The sequence below is a fragment of the Panthera tigris genome, chromosome B4 (genome assembly GCF_018350195.1).
Source record: "Panthera tigris isolate Pti1 chromosome B4, P.tigris_Pti1_mat1.1, whole genome shotgun sequence".
Classification (NCBI taxonomy): domain Eukaryota; kingdom Metazoa; phylum Chordata; class Mammalia; order Carnivora; family Felidae; genus Panthera; species Panthera tigris.
Window position 1 is genome coordinate 38,335,279 of NC_056666.1, and position 22,194 is coordinate 38,357,472.

At 43.4% G+C, this 22,194-nt stretch overlaps 1 protein-coding gene across 11 annotated transcripts in view; it reads right to left on the reverse strand.

Moving 5' to 3' along the window:
- CRACR2A (calcium release activated channel regulator 2A) overlaps positions 1-22,194 on the reverse strand; it is a 133,629-nt gene that overhangs the window by 68,607 nt on the left and 42,828 nt on the right. For 10 of the 11 annotated variants that reach the window (XM_042991598.1, XM_042991597.1, XM_042991590.1 and 7 more), the window contains one exon: positions 8,187-8,437. In XM_042991598.1, the coding sequence (XP_042847532.1) occupies positions 8,187-8,402 (216 nt within the window). In that variant the 5' untranslated portion in view covers positions 8,403-8,437. Of the gene's footprint in view, positions 1-8,186; positions 8,438-14,217; positions 14,259-22,194 lie in introns of those variants that run through there. The other variant, XM_042991594.1, reaches the window with a different exon arrangement.

A 22,194-nucleotide genomic window follows, 5' to 3' on the forward strand; every position in this document is an offset into this window, starting at 1 on the left:
TGGAGGCCACCCACGTCCCAGGGCCCCGGCACCACATTTGTAAGTTTTGGCGGACACACATTTTGGTCCTTCAACTCTGCGGGGGAAGCTGGATAAGCCCCCTTCTTCTGAGTGACCCCCACCCATCACACCAGGCTGTGCCCCACTTCTGCCCCCTACTGGCTGCCAACCAAAAAGATGTTAACTGTCACCGGCTTAAAGTGTCATTCCCCCAGGAGCATTTGTGTTCTAAGGGAGAATTGGACAAGATGGTGTGCAAGGAAGTTACATATAAGCACTGAACCTGAGCCCTGGCCTGGCTAGGGTCACACAGGATGGGAGGGCAGGGGCCAGCCCAAGGGATGAGGAGCAAGTGGCTGAGCTCCTGATGCTTCCCTCCGGCCTTCTGCCTGATGTGCAGTGGCCCCAGGCCGAGGCTAATTTGCATAGTTGAAGCAAGCGTAGTCTTATACCCTAATAATCTAAGTCTCCAAACGAGGACTCCCCAAGGGAGTTCATTATAGCCCAGCTGCCCCTCCCCTTCCTCCCCATTACCCAAGGGACAGGTGCACAAAATCGCCAGTATGCAAGTGACTGACAGCTGAAGACAATGAACACAGGGCTGTAGGAAGGAAGGTATATACCCCTCTGAACAATGAAAACGAGCCGGCAGGTGTGAAAGCCCATAACACAACTTGCGAGAACATTTGGCTTGATCCTATGGCAATCTTCTAGCTGATAAGCCATAAAGTTTAATTTGGCAGGTACTGCATTAAGGCAGACTGTGATGCATTACAAAGTGGAAAGACAGGATGATGTGGAAGCCATTTAGGAGAACTGAATTAAATATGAATGAGTTTTTTAGAAAGCAAGGGGAGTGAGCGTGTGTGCAGAGTCTAGAAGCGCATCTGCTCAGCACAGAGCAGAATCTCTGGCTTATCAACATCCATAAACCAGCTGTCTCAAAAGCCACAGTAAGAGTATGCAGGGTGAGGAGTGAGTCAATTTTGCAAGCAGGAAGTTTTATTAGCCCCATTTGAAACCAAAGGCATCACACGGGAGGTAGGGTGAAAACCCTTGCAAGTCTGGCCCTCTCCTTGGGGTAATCCTTCCTCCTTCCCACCGTCACCATCAGCCTAGGATTGCTGGATCTGATCAGTGACGTGCCTCACATAGGACTGGAGCTACAAATGGGCTGCAAGAGGTCTGCCGACATTGGTGGGACCCTCAATTTGCCTTTCACTGAAGCCACCCCCACACGTGGGTACCTTTTCTCTCGAGGACATGAACTGGGAAAAGCTGTTGAATATACACTACCTTAGGCTCTATTCCTGAATCTAACACAAATCCCTCCATCACCTAATCTCAGCCTCTCTTGTCTACAACTCGGGCTGGTTTCCTCTTTCTGCTGTCCGTGAACCTGGAGAAAGTGATATTAGATCTTCCAAGTAGTTCTTGCTCCTCCTGTCCTGGCAAATTAGTACTGAGTGCTTCTTCAGCCTTCTCTGCACGCTGCACCATGCCAGATTCTTGACCCTCTCTTTGTTGGCCCTACTGGAAAAATTCTTTAGTCTCAATCACCATAATCACCTCTTATGTATCTTTGTTCTCAGGGCCTGCAGAGACATGTGAAACCAACTCATTCTGGTCTTGTTTCCTGGGCACCTGGTGCTGTCTACATTTTCAGCCAAGTAAGGTAAGCAGAGCAAAGAGGGACAGGATTATTCATTCCACTGATGGGAGAGCCTGCAAGGCTCTAGATTTGCCTAAAGTCACAGCGGAGACCAGCGCTGGGATTAAAGAGCTGATTTCTCATTTGGGGCTTCAGCTATAGTCAAAGCGTCCTCTGCTATGTTTTTTCTAGAATTCTGTACTCAGCATTACCATGCCCTGCCTACCCACCTACCACCAAAAGTCTCTCTTGCCAGCAGCACCACATACTAGCCTTCCAGAGATCCTGTTTTTCACTTGTACTTCCATCTGGGAGGGCAGACGGGGGAGGGAGGAGGAATGGGGAGGAAGTCAGCTCACCCAATTCATGCTGCTGCTCTGTAAAACTCTGCAGCTCCTTCAAAGCCAGCCTCCCTCCACTGCCTTAAGTTAGCTCTGAACTCCTGTTTCATTCAGGCTCTGCAGCCCCTGGGTCAGGGCCAGGCTGTGCCTTCCCCTGAACACATTGCCTTCTTTTATCAGCTTGTAGTTATATACTGATAGATACAATCAGTTGATGAATGTCTGCTCCTTCAGTGGACTAGGAGATCTGAGCCAGGGATTCTGTTCGTTTTTATTCACTATCATGTTCCCAGGTAGCCCCATGCTGACCAACATGGAGTATTCAGATACTTGTTGAATGAATGAATGAATGAATGAACGGCTAAGGGTGATGGCAGGAGACGCTGAACTCCTATCTAGGGAGCATTGGTCTGGACCTCTCATACTCCCAGTCCTGGCCAGCACTACTGTAGATTCTCAGCAAGGTCTTACAAACTGGACATTTTCCAAGACCAGGAATAGGAAGCAATTCTGCAGCAGCAGTGTAAAGGCCTGGGGCTCCCAAAACCATGGAAAAATGCCATCTTCTTCTACACTCTAGCCAGACCCCTCTACCTTCCTGGTCACCAGTCCAGTAACATGCCTCACACAGCTTAAAATGAATGGGTGCACAGCTTCAAACATGTCTGAGGAAAACTTATTAAAGAGAAAACCAGAAGAGATCCATCTTTATGGCCAGAATTAAAGTCTCCCTTCTTCTGGGGCTTCTACAGCATTCTATTCAGACCTCTCTATTCCAGCACCAAAAATTCTCTTCCCTGTATCATAACTCAGCTACTCCAAACATCTTTATAAGGAGAATTCAAGGTCTGAGATGTGAGATTACCTTTATTCTGCTTTATGTTTTCACGTGCTTGTTTTGGGCTGACTGTTTGGTATAGCCTAGGGTTTCTCAACCTCGGCACTACTGAAATCTTGGCATGGTTAATTCTTTGTTGGGTGACGAAGAGGGCGCCATCCTGTGCCTTACAGGGTATGTAGCAGCATCCCTGACAATACCTAGTAGGTGCCAGTAGCATCCCCCCGTCTAGTTTCCATCGAAAATGTTTCCAGACATCACCGAACGTCCTCTAAGAAGCAAAATTGCCCCACTCATGTAGACTGGACACACACAACAATAGCACCAGCTGGATATGAGTGGAAGGCCCCCTCTTTAGCAGGCATGCCTTTTCTTTGTCCCCGAGGAGAGACAGATGAGCACTTCAAGTCATAGTATGAGGGTTTGGCTGGAAAATAGTACTGTGGCTCCTCAGAAAATTCAGAAACAGAACTACTGTATGGTCCAGCAATTTTCCTTCTGCACATATACCCCGAAGAATTGAAAGCAGGGACTCAGAGTATTTGCGCCCCCCTGTTCACAACAGCATCAGTCTCACACGAGGGTGTGAAGCAACCCAGGTGTCCGTCGATGAGCGAATGGATAAACAACCTGCAGTGCACAGGTACGATGAAATATTATCCAACCTTAAAAAGGCAGAAAATTCTGACACCTGTGACAACACGGATGAACCTTGAAGGCATTATGCCAAGTCAAACAAACCAGTCATAAAAGGATAGACACCTGTGATCCGCTGATAGGAGGAACTTAGAGTAGTCAAATTCAAGAAGACAGAAAGCAGAATGGTGGTTGCCAGGGACTGTGGGGAGGAGGAGCCCATGGAAGTTAGTGTTTAATGGGTACAGCGTTTCCATTTTGGAAGATGCAAACAGTTCTAAAGATGGCAGTGGGGATGGTCGCACAACATGAAGGTACTCAATGCCGTTGAGCTGTACACGTACAAATGGTTAAGACAGTAAACTGTATGTTATGTGTATTTTGCCACAATTTTTAAAAATCACACTGTGGAGGACATATAGGGTACAAGCCCCCAACCCCTGCTCCCAACACACACACACACACACACACACACACACACATACACAAAGTGTATTTATGGAGGGATTTCCAGGTCCCAGTCTCAGGGCCAAGAGCTCTACATGCATATGCACATTTAATTCTTCTCTAACCCTGGGAGGTACTATAAATAATTCACAGATGAGGAACTATCGCCTAGAGGGTTTAAGAGGCTCACACAAACTCACATGCTATTAAGTTGCAGATTCAGGGCTAAAACTCAGTGCAATTTGCTATAAAAATCATAGAGAGTCCAAAGTTAACCTAAACCAGGAATCAGCTAACTTTTTCTGTAGAAGACTAGAAAATACATATTTCAGCCTGGGCAGGCCTTTTGGTCTTTGTCACAGCTACTCACTCCTGCCACAAACATGAAGGCTGCCATGGGCAAGTTGTAAATGAATGAGCACAGCTGTGTTCCAACAAAACTTTACTCACACAAATAGGCAATATTTGGTTTGGCAACTCTTAGATGATTCTTAACAGTGTGGCTAGTCTAGGAACTCTAGGCAGTCTTGGGAGGTAGGTACTTGGCATTGGTAGGTAATCATTTCACTTTGAAAAGTCAAGGAAGCAGGGGTTTTGAGGCTCTAGGTGTCTTCAGAGAGATCTTCTGCCCATACTGGCCCCCTCTCCCTCTCTGGGCTGAAGAAGTCCCTTCACACCCTTCCAGCCTGGCCTTCTCATGTCCCTCTGTCCCTATGAGGCAGGACTGACTTTCACTCGGGGTCCTCAGCCCCATGACTCTGCTTGTCTAGGGGCTGCACCAGACTCTGCCCTGCAAAGCAGTCTTCAACCCAATTCTGCCTGGAGCGATCCCCATGGAACCCAGAGAGTTTCCTCATAGAGGAGGGGGTGGGGTCTGAGGGGCCATGGATGGAGCTGAGGTTTCTCAAACTGCTGCCTACAATCTGTTCACACAGGTTGATTCCAACACCGACTGTCCCTGCAGTAGAACGTCCACATATGGAGCCCCAGAATAGGACAGCTTGCACCCTTGCCCTCAGTGCAGCCTGCCTCTGGTTCTTACAGGTTTCTCCAGGGACCCCAAAGGAAAAAACTTCTCCTGGACCCTGCTCCTTTCCTTCTGTGGTCCCTGCTCTCTCAGAGTGGGCTGGCTCCATACTGCTGGGGCTCAGACCCTGCAGCAGTCTCCTTCCCCACCCGCACCCCCCCACCCCTACCTCTTGGATGGACACAAAGTCTTTCTCACCCACTGAAAATAGTTTTTTGTCTATCAGGACCAAGAAGAATAAGAGCACCAAGGGAGGAGCTTAACTCTCTCTTTTTCCTAAAGGACAGTAAGCCCTGCATGGTCTTGTTCTGACTCTGCTTCTTTATCCACCTCTTCCAGCCCCTGCATCTGCTCTCCCTCGGGTCCATGGCCTCACCTTCCTTGACAATCAGTTCCTGTTGTTGTTGTTGTTGTTGTTGTTGTTGTTTAAACATTTATTTATTTATTTATTTATTTATTTATTTATTTATTTATTTTGAGAGAGCGTGAGAGCACGTGGGAGAGGGGCAGAGAGAGAGAATTCCAAGCAGGCTCTGCACTGTCAGCACTGAGTCAGACACAGGCTCGATCCCACAAACCGTGAGATCATGACCTGAGCAGAAATCAAGAGTTGGAGGCTTAACCGACTGAGCTGCCCGGGCACCCCTCAGTCCCTGCTTTAAAGGGCCTCTCCCGGTGGCTGAATTTTCGTGTGCATGCATAATCTGAGCTCTTCTTTCAGTTCCCATGAGGCCGGGCTGAGAACCAAAGGTGAGCAAGGTGGTAGTGGTCAGGTTCATGGAGGTGACCACCAACCAAAGGGGTCACCTGGCAAAGCAGCTCCATGAGGGAGTGACAAGGAACAGACAGATGTCTGTAGGTTCTGCCCAGGAGAGCCAAGGGGTACATGGGGCTTCCACAGAGCATCTAGTGTTGATGATGTGTGGGTTGCTGTTCTCCACGTATCTCTTTCCAGCCCATCTTCCCCCAGATAGGATCCGAGAAAGCAGCAAAGAGATAGTGCTTAAGTGATGGGCCTTGTTCTTCCTTGATAGCACTTTCGCAGCCTACAGAACTGAAAATTTCAAATGCTTCACTGTCCACAGGTACACAGAAGCTTTGGAAAACAAAGTAGAAATAAAGGCCATGATGTGTAAGTATCCACTAGGTAGGATGTCTGTCCCCTTTTCCTCTTGCCTTGGTCACAATCGAGGACTGAGCAGGAATGTAGCTGAGTTGGTACCTCTGCAACTTGATGGTTATGACTTCATTCTGGGTCAGATACAAATGATTTCTTACAACTTACGCTTTGCAGCTTAAATTCACCATGACTCTTCCTCCCTTCAGTAAAGTGTGGGCTTCAGTGAAGGTTAGTTGGGACACACACACACAGAGAAAGTGCTGAATTGCACCACGCATATGGTCCGGAGCTGACCCTCAGTACATGTCAAATTCCCTTTTCTTTCCTTCCAGAAGGGACGATCAAAAGTTAAGTATGCCATTAAAACCACCACCACCAACCACCACAGACCTGTGGAGGACAATAATGAAGTTCACAGACAGGGTTTCCTCAAAGCACACAGAGTCTGGCCTTCCATAGAGAGTAAGACTTGGGTTGAGTTTCAGTGACAGAAATGTACTGGGGAGCCAACTACTGACAACACAGATGGTCTGAGCTCTCTCGTGGGCTAAGCCTGTCCTGTCCTCTGGGTCTCTTCCCTCCATTCGTGCATCTATGGCATGGTGGAAGAGCTCTGGGAAAAGCCTGAGAACACCATCCTGTGGGGCCAGGGAAAGACCCACAGTCTTCACCTGGGTCACATGGCTCATCTCTTTGCAGCTCCCACATGTGAGCCCAGAAGGGGACTGAGCCCCATGAGGGTCTACATTCCACTGCCCAACTTCACTGTATTCTGAAAAGCCAAATTTAAAAAAGAAAGCTTAGGGGCGCCTGGGTGGCTCAGTTGGTTGACCGTCCAACTCTTGATTTTGGCTCAGGTCATGATCTCACAGTTCGTGGGATTGAGCCCCGTGTTAGGCTCCATGCTGTCAGTGAGGATTCTCTCTCTCTCTCTCTCTCTCTCTCTCTCTCTCTGCCCCTCCCACATTCGTGCTCTCTCTCAAAATAAATAAATAAAATTAAAAAATAAAAAGAAGAAAACTTGACCATTGCAGGATTTTCTTGCAACAGCACGGCCATGCATCCCTCCCCAAGATGCTCTTGGCTGGAAAGAGCTGGAGAAGGGCTGAGTCCAGCTTGCTCTGGTGGAGCCTGCATCTTGTTTATGTCAGAGGACATCACGGCTGCAGCATAACGGACTTAAGTAAGACACTCAGAAGAAGCTTTTGACATGAATGCTGGAAAGGCACTAGACCAGGGGTGGGAAAACTATGCCCCAGGGTTATAAATCAGACCCCATCATCTGTTTTTTATGGCTAGTGAACTAAGAGTGGCTTTTACACTTTTATTATTTTTTATTCAAGGATAATTAGCATACCATGTTATATTAGTTTCGGGGGTGAGATATAATGTTAAATGGTTGAAAAAAATCAAAAGAAGACTATTTGGGGACACACAAAAATCATATAAAATTCAAATTTCAGTGTCCATAGAAGTTTCACTGGATCAGAGCCAAGCTCACCTGTGTACATATTGCCTATGTCAGCTCGTGCAGCAGCATGGCATTGAGTGGTTGTGATCGTGTACATGGCCCACAGAGCCTAAAATCCTTATGGCCTGGCCCTTTAAAGAAAGTTTGCTGAGCCCTGCACCAGGCAATGGGGTACACCGGGGTTCTGCAGTATGTCTCTTGGGACCCAGTTATGAGGGGTTGAGTGTGGTTGGGTTTCTGGAGGAGCTCCAGAAATGCCTTCCTCCCTGGTTGTTGCACTTGTCAATGTGTTCCTAAGGCACACACAGCACCTCAGCATAGCTCAAAGCTTTATTGTGAAGTAGCAAGCTGGTGCCTTCCCACTCTGTTTCAGAAGGTTCTCAACCATGTCTTACTCAAGTCCTGTATGTTGCTATCACCATTTTCCAAACCTGACAGTCACTGAGTCAGAGAGGGGAAACAATCTGTGAGTCTGACGGCAAGCAAAGGCCAGGAAAGGAATGAACCTAGGAGATCTGGCTCCCAGTAGAGTTGAGGCTGACACCTCCTTCCAGGGCAGAGTAGATGGCACCTTTACTGCCCCCAGTGGGGCAGGCCCTAACCCAAGATGGAGAGAGCCATGCCATTTGGCATTCCAGGTGAGCTGGCCTCTTACCTGCATATCCCTCCTGGCGATGAACCCCTTGCCTTCTGTGTCACAGGTCTGAAAGAATTCCTGTGCCTTGCTCAGCATGGCCAGCTCTACCGGTGCCAGCTCCTGGGTCTCCTTACACTCCAGGTTGTCCAGGGGACTCAGGCAGGCCCCGCTTTCCTTTGGACCCTTTCCAGATCTCTGGGGTCTAGAGACCATTCTCCTGTCAGGGGTAGCCATCCGGGTTTGTCAATTTCTTCAAGTCTTTGCAGAACCTGAACACAGAAGATGAGAGAGACAAGTGGGTGTGGTGTGGATGGAGTGAGGCTGAGAAAGAATGAGAGGGCATTAGAGGGCAGCCATAACTGCTCACCAGTGTGCCTGGCCTCTCTTACCAACCACCTCCTCATTAACAGAATGGCAAGGAGAAATGTGCTGTGATTGTTAATAGATCAGCCAGCCCATTGAAAAAAGAAGAAGGGGGAAAAGAAAACAGACATTTCTAGAGTGAAAGAAGGTGGGTAGTGGAAGCCTGAAAATAATTTCTCCCCATTTAAACTAACAGCAACAAAACAGATCCTGATAGACAGACCAGCTACCATTTATTGAGTGTTCACTTGGAGGCAGGCACCATGTCTTGGTCTCTGTATACATCTTCTCATTTATTTCTCACATCTCTCTGAAATAGATATTAGCATCTTCATTTTATCGATGCTCAGAGAGGCTGAGTGACTTGACCAAGGCCACACAGCAAGTTAATGCAAAAACAGATTTAAATCCAAGCTCATCAAACTTGTATTTGACCTTAATCCTACATTGTCCTGACTCTTCAGCATTTCGAAGGGTGGAGAACTCTCTTCTCTCAGATTCACTGTTTCCTATGCCCTTCACAATCAACAAGTTCTTGGTGAGCTCTTAGCTCATACTGCAGGCCTCTACGGGGCCTGAGAACATGCAGTGGAAAGCTGATGGAGGAAAATGTACTGTGTCCTCAAGGAGCTTCCTACTCTACTGGATTTTCCAGGCCTAGTTTGGTCTCTGGCCAACATAAAATCACAAATTATATGTCCTGATCAGACATTTAAAGCCCCTTATGGATTTTTTTTTTTCAGAGGGTGCACTGTAATGTGATGCTATGGGAGAAGTTATGCAGAAACCAACTTCTAGTCTGGACTCTGTTGCTCCTTAAGTGACCTTGAATAAGTCAGTACCTGTCTGGGTCTCAGTTTCCTCATCTGTGTATTGAGAAGACCGGTCCAATTTTCTTTAAGGCCCCTTCTACCTCTGACAGTCTGTAAGTGTATGATATTTCAACATAATAAATTGTTACTAATAAAAAAAATGGGTCAATGTGATGAAAGGAAATAGTCATATCCTTGGAGTTTTCTATCTGAAAACTTTTTGGAAGTAAGCTAGGTCTAAATTTTTAAATATTTAAATATTAAAATACAGATACACACTGTAATGCATTTTGGGGAAATGCAAAAAGTGAAGAAGGAAATATAGATCATATCTCCTACACCATTGTCAGAAAAAAGGGGGGAAAATCACACTATCACCAGGTGGGTTTGTCTGATTATCAGAGCCCAGGGGTCTGGCTCGACTACACCATAACTCCAAAGTAATCTGTGATTTGGGTCAACATTTTCCACCTACAAGATGTGTCAAGAGCTGTGGACCCAGAGCTGGAAGACTACCTCTGGCCTCAGGAATGCACCATGTGTAACAGAGCCTGGACAAAGTAGAGGAGACTTGACATTCTTGCTCCACTTGGACTGGACAATGGGCTCCCACCTAATCCCTTTGACTAGCCCTTCACTCAGGAATCGGGTCTTTCTCTCCATTCCTACACAGTGTGAACTGGCTGTCACCTAATCATAGACAGATTTAACATTTCTATTCTGTCTTCCCCGGAGGGAACTAAAGGCCTTGGTTATAAGTCCCAAGAGAGTAGGGCTGTTTTTGCATGGCTTACGTGTATTGCCCAAAATATCTATCGCAACTGAGCTTAGGAAGGGCTTTTGGATAATAGAAGTGGTAACATCTGAGCTTCTGTAAATGTACAGCATTAGCAGAACAGTCTGTGTCTTCCTGCTGCCCAGCCAGGACTGTCTCGAGGTCTCTGCCATCCAGTAGCCCCTACCTTATTCCCACCTGCTGTTCCCAGAAGACTGGATGAATAATATCTGTTCTTCCTTGAGGCTTTTCTCTTGCCAGCCCCATAACATACTTCATCCTAATGGAACCCAATCCCTCTATTAGGTAAATTAGGATTCCCATCACACAGATGAGGTAACTAAGTCAGGGAAAGGTTAAACAACTTGGATCAAGGTCTAGTATAGTTAGAGACCCGATGTACTATACCATATTACCTTCCTAGCATGGCTCCAAGCTATGGACTTGCTCTTGATGGCCTATTTATCCCCAACAGATAATAACCTAAGTCACTTCCCAGAGGCATGTTCATCCTTTTAACATTTATCATTCATTCATTCATTCATTCATTCATTCATTCTTATTTATCAACTGCCCAATTAGCAGGCTCTGAGCTAACACTGAAAAATGCAAACATGAATAAGACATGGTCCCTGCTGTTAATGAATGAGTCTCAAATAGTGGGAATTCAGTCATGGTAACTGCTGGTAAGGGAAGGTATTTTGGGTTGGGTCCCTCCTCCATATCCCTCAAAATGGACGACATAGCAATCAACTACTTCTAACCACCTATGTGAGCTAAGTAAGCCCTTGAGCCACTCTGGCCTGGAAATTAGTAGAGATGCTCTCTCAGTTCTAGGCCTGACTTTCTCTGGCTCTCTGCCTTCCCTGACCCATGTCCCAGGTAATGCATGGCATGAGAGAACCAGTCCAATAGTTCTAAAGCAGCCAGCTATGAGCGACTAGCAGATAGGCACCATGTCTTATTTGATTTTAACCATAGTTCCTATCCCAGAATATGGTACACAGTAGGTGCATATTGATTGATTCTTAAATGAAGGAAGAACAATTTTTTTGCTGCATCCTTTGCCTAAAAGCATTTGTGTTTCAATCAGATAGCTCTCTGTGTGGGATTTTTATCTCATAAAGAACAAATTCAGATTTCCGTTTCCAGAAAAGATGGAGTAACAGGGATTGGGTTTGCTTTCCCAGCTAAAATAATTTTTAAAAAATCCAAACAAAATATATTTTTGAAAATTCTTTCTAAGACACTAGACATCAGTCAACGAAGGACAGTGATCCTTCAGCATGGCCAGGTTAGGGTGAGCTGAATGAGGCCCCTAAAGTGCAAAATTAAAGGAGGAATTTACTCTCAGGTACTAGCCCTGTACTTGCACAACTCTGAAAGTGAGTGCCTGCTTTTTTGAAAAAAAATTTTAATGCTTATTTATTTTTGAGAGACAGAGAGACAGAGAGACAGAGTGCGAGCAGGGGAAGGGCAGAGAGAGGGAGGGAGACACAGAATCTGAAGCAGGCTCCAGACTCTGAGCTGTCAGTACAGAGCCCGACGCAGGGCTCAAACCCACAGACTGTGAGATCATGACCTGAGACAAAGTCAGATGCTTAACCAACAGAGCCACCCAGGCACCCCAAAAGTGAGTGTCTTCTTAAGGAAGAGGCGCCTAAGGTACAATATTCAAAGAGAAATCCATTCTGAAAACTGTGCATTAGAGAGTAATTACTTTCTAAATTTTGCACCCTAGGGACCTTACTCACCTCACTCTAGCCCAAAGCCTGTTCCTGACAGAAACAAACAAAATGAGCCCTATTATTGCCTAAAGAGTTTTTAGGCCATGACACAGGAAGGGGGAAATCCAGGCAGGGACTGGCAGACTCTACAAGTTGAGGAAACCCAACTGTATGCTACCTATAAGAAGTATAAACTTTATGACACAAATAGGTTAAAAGTAAAAGGTTAGCAAAATATATACCATGTTAACACTAGTCAAGAAAAATCTGCATATTAATATTAGGCAAAGTTGATTCTACAAGGAAGAATATTAATGAGAATAAAGAAAGTAATTCATAGTGATAAAGAAGTAAATTCATCAATAAGATAGTAATAATCCTAAATACTTCTGTACCTAATAACAAGGCTTTAAAATGCATGAAGCAAAAACTGATACAACTGTAAGGAGAAACAGACAAATCCACAATCATATTCAAAGATTTTAATATCCCTCTATCAATAGTTAATAAAACAAGTAGACTGAAATCAGTAAAGATACAGAAAATACAAACAACACTGTCAACTATCTAGACCTAACTGACATTTATAGAATACTCAACAAAGGGTTAATGTACTTTCTTTTCAAGTGCACATGGAATATGTAGTCCAGGATGGTCCATATCCTGGTCCATAAAATGAGTTTCAATAAATTTTAAAGGACTGAAGTCATAGAAAGTATGTACCCTAACCACAATGGAATTACACCAGAACCAATAACAGAAAGACCCCTGGAATACCCCTAAATATGTGAAAACTATATAACACACTTCTAAATAACTCATGGGTCAAAGAAGAAATGGAAAGGGAAATGAAAAAGTACTTTTAACTAAATGAAAATAAAAGCACAATATATCAAATTTGGTTGGATATTGCTAAAGTAGTACTCAGGGAAAAAATTATAACACTAGACACATATAACAGAAAAGAAGAAAGGTCTCAAATCAATGACATCAGCTTCTACCTTAAGAAACTAGAAAGAGAAGAGCAAATGAAACCCAAAGTAAGGAGAAAAACTAATAAGGGTCTGAGCAGAAATCAATTAACTAGAAAACAGAAAAACACTAGAGAAAATTTATAAAAATAAAGGCCGGTTCTTTAAGAAGATGAATAAAGAGAGAAGACACAAATGATAATATCAGAACTTTGAGAGGTAGCACATTACAAATTCTACAGACATTAAATGGCTAATAGGAGAATGCTATGAACAGTTTTATGCCAATAAATTTGACAATTTAGAGGGGATGGACAAACTCCTTGAAAATCACTAAATAACAAAGTTCACTCAAGAGGAAATAGATAAAATGAGTAACACTATTGAAGAAATTGAACTAATAGTGAAAACCTTTCCTGCAAGAAAACTCAAGGCCCAGGTGGCTGTATTGATGAATGCTACAAATATTTAAAGAAAAATTAATACCAATTCTATGCAAACTTTTCAGAACTCTGAAGAATATGAAATACTTCCTAACATATTCTATGAGGCCGGGATTACCTTATGCCCAAACTAGACCAAGAAATTATAAGAAAATAAAAATACAGGCCAATATCCCCCATGAACATAAATGCAAAAAAGTTTTTTTTTCCCGAGAGAGTGCATGGGGGAGGGACAGAGAGAAAGGGGGACAGAGGATCCAAAGCAGGCTCTGCACTGACAGCAGTGAGCCTGATGTAGGGCTCAAACTCATGAACCAAACTGCAAGATCATGACTTGAGCTGAAGTCGGATGCTCAACCGACTGGGCCACCCAGGTGCCCCAGATGCAAAAATTCTTCAGGAAATTTTAGCAGATTCAATCCAATGCCATATATAAAAAGAATAAATACATCCTGACCAAGTGGAGTTCTAACTCAGGAATGAGAGAATGGCTTAACATTTGAAATGAACAATATAATTCACCATGTTAACAAATTAAAAACGACAAACCATTATGATCATCTCAGTAGATGCAGAAAAAGCACTTGACAAAACCCAAAATCCACTCCTGATGAGAACTCTCAGAAAACCAGGAGTAGGGAGAAATTTGCCCAACCTGAAAAAGGGTATCCACAAAAGAACCAACAGGTAACATCATACTTAAATGGTAAAAAGCCAAAGGTTTTTCCCCTATGATCAAGAAACAAAAATGTCTATTTGTCTTGATGAGGTCCCAATAGTTCATTTTTGCTTTTATTTCCCTTGCCTTCAGAGACATGTAGAGCAAGAAACTGCTGCTTCTGCACTGCAAAGGAAACAGTCAACAAAACTAAAAGGCAACCGATGGAACAGAAGATATTTGCAAATGACATATCGGATAAAGGGTTAGTATCCAATCCAAGATCTATAAAGAACTTACCAAACTCAACACCTGAAAAACAAATAACCCAGTGAAGAAATGGGCAGAAGACATGAATAGACACTTTTCCAAAGAAGAAAGACATCCAGATGGCCAACAGACACATGAAAAGACGCTTAATAGCATTCATCATAAGGGAAATACAAATCAAAACCACATTGAGATACCACCTCACACCAGAGTGGCTAAAATTAACAACCCAGGAAACAGATGTTGACGAGGATGTGGAGAAATGGGAACCCTCTTGCACTGTTGGTGGGAATGCAAACTGTTGCAGCCACTCTGGAAAACAATGTGGAGGCTCCTCAAAAAATTAAAAATAGATCTACCCTATGACCCAGCAATAGCACTACTAGGAATTTATCCAGAGTTCAAGAGTGCTGATTCATAGGGGCACCCAATGTTTATAGCAGGGCTATAAATAATAGCCATATTATGGAAAGAGCCCAAATGTCCATAAACTGATGAATGGATAAAGAAGATGTGGCTTATATATACAATGAAATACTACTTGGCAATGAGAAAGAATGAAATCCTGCCATTTGCAACAATGTGGATGGAACTGGAGGGTATTATGCTAAGTGAAATAAGTCAGTCAGAGAAAGATAGATATCATATTTTTCACTTATATGTGGAACTTGAGAAACTTAACAGAAGACCATGGGAGAAGGGAAGGGGAAAAATAGTTTCAAACAGAGAGGGAAGCAAACCATAAGAGACTCTTAAATTTTTTTTAATGTTTATTTATTTTTGAGAGAGAGAGAGAGAGAGAGAGAGAGAGAGTGAGCAGGGGAGGGGCAAAGAGAGAGGGAGACACAGAATTTGAAACAGGCTCTAGGCTCTCAGCTGTCAGTACAGAGCCTGATGTGGGGCTCAAACTCATGAAACATGAGATCATGACCTGAGCTGAAGTCAGACGCTTAACTGACTGAGCCACCCAGGTGCCCCCATAAAAGACTCTTAAATACAGAGAAAAAACTGAGGGTTGATGGTGGGGGTGGGGAGGAGGGGAATGGGTGATGGGCATTGAGAAGGGCACTTGTTGGGACGGCTGTTGTGTGTGAGTGATGAATCATGGGAATCTATTCCCAAAACCAAGAGCACACTGTATACACTGTATGCTAACTAACTTGACAATAAATTACATATATAAAAAAGTGTTTAGTCAATTTAACATTGTGTTGGAGATTCTAGCCAGTTCAATGAAGCAAGAAAAGAAATAAAAAACATCTGGATCAGACATGAAAAGGTAAAATCATCTTTATTCCCAGGCAACATGATTATCTATGTAGAAAATCTGGTGAAATTCACAAAAAGCTACTAGAACAATAAGTGAATTTGACAAGGTTAAAAGATATAAGTTTTCTCTAAAAAATCAATTGTATTTCTGTACAGCAGCAACAAAAACTTAGAAATAAAAATATCATTTACAATAGCATCAAAAATATGAAATAGGGAGATAGCTGGCAAAAATGTGTAAGACCTGTACACAGAAAGCTTCAAAATATTGATGAGAGAAATTAAAGAAGGCCAAAATAAATGGGTAGATATTCACGTTCATGGTTTGGAAGACTCAGTAGTACTAGGATGTCATTTCTCCCTAAATTCATCAAAAGATTCATCTCAATCTCAATCAAACTTTTTTTTTTTTTTGTAGAAATTGACAAGCCAATCTAAAATTCATATTGAAATGCAAAGGACCTAGAATAGCCAAAACAACTTTGAAAAAGACAAACCACGTTGGAAGACTAACACTATCTGATTTCAAAACATTATAAATTTATAGTAAAAAAGGCAGTATGCTATTGGCATGAAGATCAAAAATTAAAAATAAAAAAATAAAAAGATAAATGGAACAAAATAAAGAATAGAGAATCCAGAAATAGACCATACATATAACTGATTTTTTTTACAAGAATGCAAAGGCAATGCAGTGGAGAAAGGATAATCTTTTCAGCAAATGGGACTGGAATAATTGGATAACCATTTGCAAAAAAAAGAATGTCAATGCATACCTTATACCACATACAAAAATTGACTCAAAATGGATCATAGACCTAACTGTAATGTCTAAAAATATAAAACTACAAGAAGAAAATGTCCTTGTGACTGTGGCTTAGTCAAAGATTCCTTAGGCACAATAGCAAAAGCATATTTTAAAAACTGATCCGTTGGACTCCATAAAAATTTTAAATTCCTGTTCTTTGAAAGACGCCATTTAAGTACACATTGGGAAAAATATTTGCAAAGCCTGTATCTGATAGAGGGTTTTGATCCAGAATATATACTAAGTTCTCAGAACTCATGAATAAGAAAACAAACAACTCAATGTTTAAATGGGCAAAACATTTGAACAGCCACTTCATCAAATAAGATATATGGATATCACACAACTACATGAAAATGTTCAACATCATTAGTCATAAGGGAAATGCAATCTAAAGCCACACTGAAACACCACCAAACACCTATTAGAATGGCTAAAATAAAAAAAGATCGGCATACCAAGTATTGGCAAAGATGTGGACAATTGGATGGACCTCTCACACACTGCCGGTGGGAATGTAAAATGCTACAACCCCTTAGGAAAACATTTGGAGGTTTCTTTAAAAAGTCAAACAAACTTCTATCATACGGTCCTGACATCCCACTCCTAAATATTTACCCAAGGAAATAAAAGCATTCTTTCCACACAAAGACTTGTACATGAACATTCATAGAAGCTTTATTTGTAGTAGCCCAAAACAGCACAAATATTCCTCAACAGGTACATGGGTGAGCAAACTGTCATATATGCATGCAATGGAATGCCACTCTGCATTAAAAGGAATCAACTATTGGTCTAAGCAACAAAACAGATGAATCTTGAAATAATCATGTGAGCAAAAAAAAAAAAAAAGCCAGACAAAAGAGCACATAGTATTTGATGTCATTTATATAAAATTAGAAAAATGAAGACTAATCTATAGTGGCAGAAAAGAGATAAGGGAGGGTGAAGAAGGGTGAGAAGGAGAGATTACAAATGGGCAAGAGGAGAGTTTTTGGGGGTGTGGATATGTCCACAGTCTTAATTGTGATCATTTCATGGATATATATAAATTATATAGATATATATATAGATATAGATATATATAGATACAGATATATATATAGATATAGATATATATAGATATAGATATATATATAGATATAGATATATATAGATATAGATATATACAGATATGTATGTATGTATGTATGTATATATGTATGAGTATATATGTGTATATATAGTTATATATGCATACACATATATACACATATATAGTTACATACACATACATATGTATGTAGAAATATATATCAGAACTTACCAAATTGTACACCTTAAATATGTACAGTTTATTATATGTCAATAGCTAAATAGATCTATTAAAAAAGAGAGAGAGAGAGAGAGAGAGAATAGGCCCAGGCCAGAACCTTCTCCTATCTCCCGACTTGCAAATCTGACCCCACCTACTGTATTTATCCCCAGGAGCCTGATTCTTCCTTCTAAATTCAACTCTGGAAAGCAGGAAACGGCATAAAATCAAGTAATTTCTCTGTGAAAATCCTCAGTCCCTTACCATAGAGAGCTCAGTGAACTCTGACAGTAAGGGAATGGGGCAGACCGTTCCCCTACTGTGATGCCAGCCCCCTCTGGTTTGGCCTGTGATCTTCGAACAGCATCTGTGTGTTTTCCAAGGGAAATAGCAGACAAAACAACAGAAGTGTTTCTACTTTTCTTTCAGAAATAAAACAAAGCCCTGTGACTGGCTGGGCTGTTTCACATTTGGGTGAAGCCCATGGTTGCTGTGGGCTCAGGGCCGAACACAACTTTCTGCCTCAAATATTTTTTAGATTAACATACAGCCATAAAAGGGAAAATTGTGGGGTATATTCCAGAAGGAAAGGGAAAATGCCACCACCATCACAAGGGGAGCCATGACACCACTTTTCATCTTCCTTTCTCTATCAGGACCTGCAGACCACTCTTCTCCCTCCAGAGTGCTTCCTGAAAAGCCTTTATACACAGATGGAAATTATCTAGCCCTCAAACATTTCCAGGAACACTTCCCAAAATTCCACAATAATTCCAGTAGCTTAGTAACTGCTATAATCAGAAAGGTCATAGATCAAACCTAAATCCCTCCTAGGGGCTCTAAGCTGAATACCCCCTTACTCAGGGCTCAGTGGAGATAGAGAGCAGCTGGTCCCCACTCCCCAACACATACCACACCCGCTGTGCTCTTGAAAGCAGCCACTAAATCACCCTGATCTCGCTTGAATCTCTCCTGCAGGCCGGGAAGTTGGAAAATCAAAAGCACAAAAGGCATCTTCAGGATCTGTTCGCATCTCTTTAATTACCCAGGCTTCCCCAGAGGCATTGTCCGTATGCAGCAGCCGCTCAAAGTTTCAGACATTCACTTTGAGTGGGCAGTGTCAAAAGGAGGCAGAGGTAGGCAGGTCTTGTCAAACTGCAGAGGGCACAGGAGGGGTGCTGAGCAAAGGCTTTCAAACACAACTCCAATATGAATGGATGGGATGTCATGAGGGAATGACACTGGTGGGCCCCCCGGGAAGGAGCAAGTTAAGGAGGAATCAAGGCCTCAGATGGTAAGTGTTTTCTAGGACTTGACAAAGGCAAGTTTTCCAGTTCCTTCTTCATCCTATAAAAACAGTCTATATAGGTCTGTTCCGACTCTCAGTGTTGGGTATGCCTTCAGGGCCCAGGTATAAGTCCACCTCCTCCGAGAAGTCTTTCTGGCCGCCCAGTCTGGACTGCTTTGGCTGCTGTCCCCCTGAATTCTTACTGACTCTATCATGCTTTCAGCATTAGAATATACTGCTTGGTCTAGTTGCCTAGAGTTTCAAGCGTACATGATATGACTTACTTCGTCCTTGAAGGGAGAAGTGCCATCCCAATAAATCTTAGTGAGTATGAAATTAATATTTGAATATTTAAATAAACAAATGCCCTGCCAATTCCAAGTCTGGTACTTAGCATATGGCAGGTGCCTAAGAAATATGTGTTGGCTTCTTAACTGACCATCGACAGTGAGGGCTGAGAGTGGTAAATATTTGTGATTAATGAAAAAATAGATATTTGGTTTTTGCCCCTGGTTCCTGGCACAGAGCTCCTAAAATCCTTGGAATTTCTTAAATGAAAGGGGTATCTCTTGCTATTCATGATGAACCCCTTTTGAGCACACCTGAGTTTATGGGGAAGAGCTGATTCTTGGTGGGCTTCTAGAAAGCTTCAGAATGGGGGCCTGTTGCCAGAGGAAACAACCAGGAGATTTGACAGTTGACCTTCAGGAAGGAGGGACTGATGCTTAGGTTTAATCACCAATGGCCAATGACTGAATCAATCATGTCTTGATAATGACACCTCCATGAAAAGTCCTAACCTACGGGGTTTGGGAGCTTCCAAACCTTGGTGAGTGCATGGAGGAGGTGAGAGGGCATGCAAGCACCATGCCACCCCCCTACACACACCTTTCCTTGCCCTTCACATCTCTTCCACTGACTGTTCCTGAGTTGTATCTTTTATAATAAACCAGTAAATATAAGTGAAGCACTTGCTTGAGTTCTGTGAGTCCTAGTGAATTACTGAATGTGAGGAGGGGTTGTGGGAAGCCCGGAATTTCCTGCTGGTCGGTCGGACATATGGGTGGCAACTGGGGACTTGAGACTGGGATCTGAAGGGGGGCAGTCTTACAGGAAGGAGCCCTCAACCACGGGTCTATGCTAACTCTGGGGAGTTAGCATCAGAATTGAATTGAATCATTTGTGTCGGAAATGGTGCTGAAAAAAAAAAAAAAGACACCGCAATATCCGGCAACCAGTTCTCCAGGGTGAGGAGGGGGGATTTGTAGCATCTGCCTGTTTCTATACGTCAGTATTCCTATCACGGCCCATTTCAAGCTTCCAACAATCAGCCCTCACTGAGAAAGGAATCATGAGGCTAATGTTTCTGCCCAGGGTGTCCTGATCTCTGCATCCCCAGGACTGTCTGCACAGGCGATGGTAGCTGATGCCTCCTATCACTGTCCCCGCTCCACACACTAGACTTAAGGGGCACAGCCCATCTCAAATGCATCTTGGTACTTGGGGAAGACGTTCTGTAACCAAACCTCAGGGTTTCACAGGTGGCTGCCTGTTATTCATGCCCGCGCTCCTCCCCTCCTCTCCACGGCCTTGGGGCAGACCCTCTGGTGTGTTCAGGACAGTGAGGCAGGTACATGCCTCCTTGCAGTGAGGAACAAAGATGCTGAGCTGCTTTGCAGGGCCCCTTTCACCACTCACTGCTCAGGATTAAAGTATTTAGCACAGGAACCAGACCAGTCTGGAAATGAGACTTTGCGTATGGAAAACGCAATTGTTACCTACTTTTTTGACACACGGTGCAGGGGGCTTTGGACCAATCCCTCCCCTTCTCTGACAGGCCTCTTACTGTGGTGGATAAAAACACACATTCCAACGCTGGCCTGCCCAAGGTACTAGCTCTATGGCCACAGACAGGTGTCTTAAGCTCTCCGTGCCCCACTTTCTCATCTGTAAAATATTAGCTACGGTTATTCTTACTATTATGGAATTCAAGTGGGCTTTCTCCACCCGAGATAAAATTCTAACAGGGCAAACTAAGAAGCAAAAAAGCAACGAAACAAAGAAAATATTACATGAATAGATACAATCAAGAAACTCCTAAATCTACCCCTGGCTGCCACAGCTGGGTGGGACTTCGTGGTGTGATGTCACCCACCCCGGGCCACCAAGAAGGCCACATGCCTCCTCAGCCTAAATAAAGGGGCAGGTGTACGGGAGAGCGTTTGGGAGAGCAATCTTACCACTCTGCTGCCTGCTGTCGCTTATGCAACTGCTACATCCTGCCTCCTCTTCCCTCAAATTAGGTCCAATTTCCTTGTTCTCGCCTCAAGGGAGACAGGGAACAGCTGTCTCCTACCTCCATAAAATAACTCTTCCAGGTCTGGACAACTATTATTAAACATCCCCCTTCACACTTCTCTTGCTCTATTATAAGATACATTAAAGGCCCTGATAATGGTTTGAGGTCTCCGTGAGATGGTTGCTGTTCACCCCAATTCCTCTAATAATTAATGGTTGTAAACCACTTTGAAGATAAAAGGCATTTTATAAGAGCTAAGTCCTATTATGATTAGCTTTCCAATATTTTCTTGCTGATGCTGATGAGCACATCAAAGCCAAACATTGCCACAGCGTGATATCTGGTGGTTAATTAGACGTAGTTCAAGGCGGCTGGTATATATTAAAGAAACTGCTGCAAAATTTAACAACATTAAAAAAGTGCCTGCTTTTCCCAACACAAACAAGCTCTTTTCAAAGGCTGTCAGCGTCGATGCTTGCAAGACAAGTGCCCAGTGAGGACCAGGAGTTAATATATCCTCTGGGCCTGGAAAAGAAAGATACGGTAATGACATCTGGCTTTGTATAATGGCTTATTGATGTCAACATGATTCTAGGTACCCTGTCTCATTTCATTTTGTTTTGACAATCGTTCTGTGATATGAGCAAAAGCAAAATAAGACTGTCCCACTTTGTAGGTGACGAAGCTGCAAAGTGGGCTTCAGAGGCAGACATCAGTGTGTACAGCTGGACACAGTTAAGACAGGAATCATCAAGGTGACACTACTGATACCCCACCCACATCCCCTCGGATATTTGTGCACCCTCCCCCGCCCCCCACCAGCATCTACATGCCTTTGCTTCTAACTCCCTGCACCTGTGCCTCTTCCAAGGCCGGCCCTTGGGCTGCTGCAGTGGCTTTGTCCTTATAGACAGAGACAGAAGTGGCTGGGGCTTCCCAGTCACCTCTAAACAGTTGATAGCCAATGACTGGCTGGGGTGGAAGTGTGAAAGCCCAAGCGAGGACAAACTCTGAGTTGTACTTTACACTTTGGAACACTTTTGTAGGAC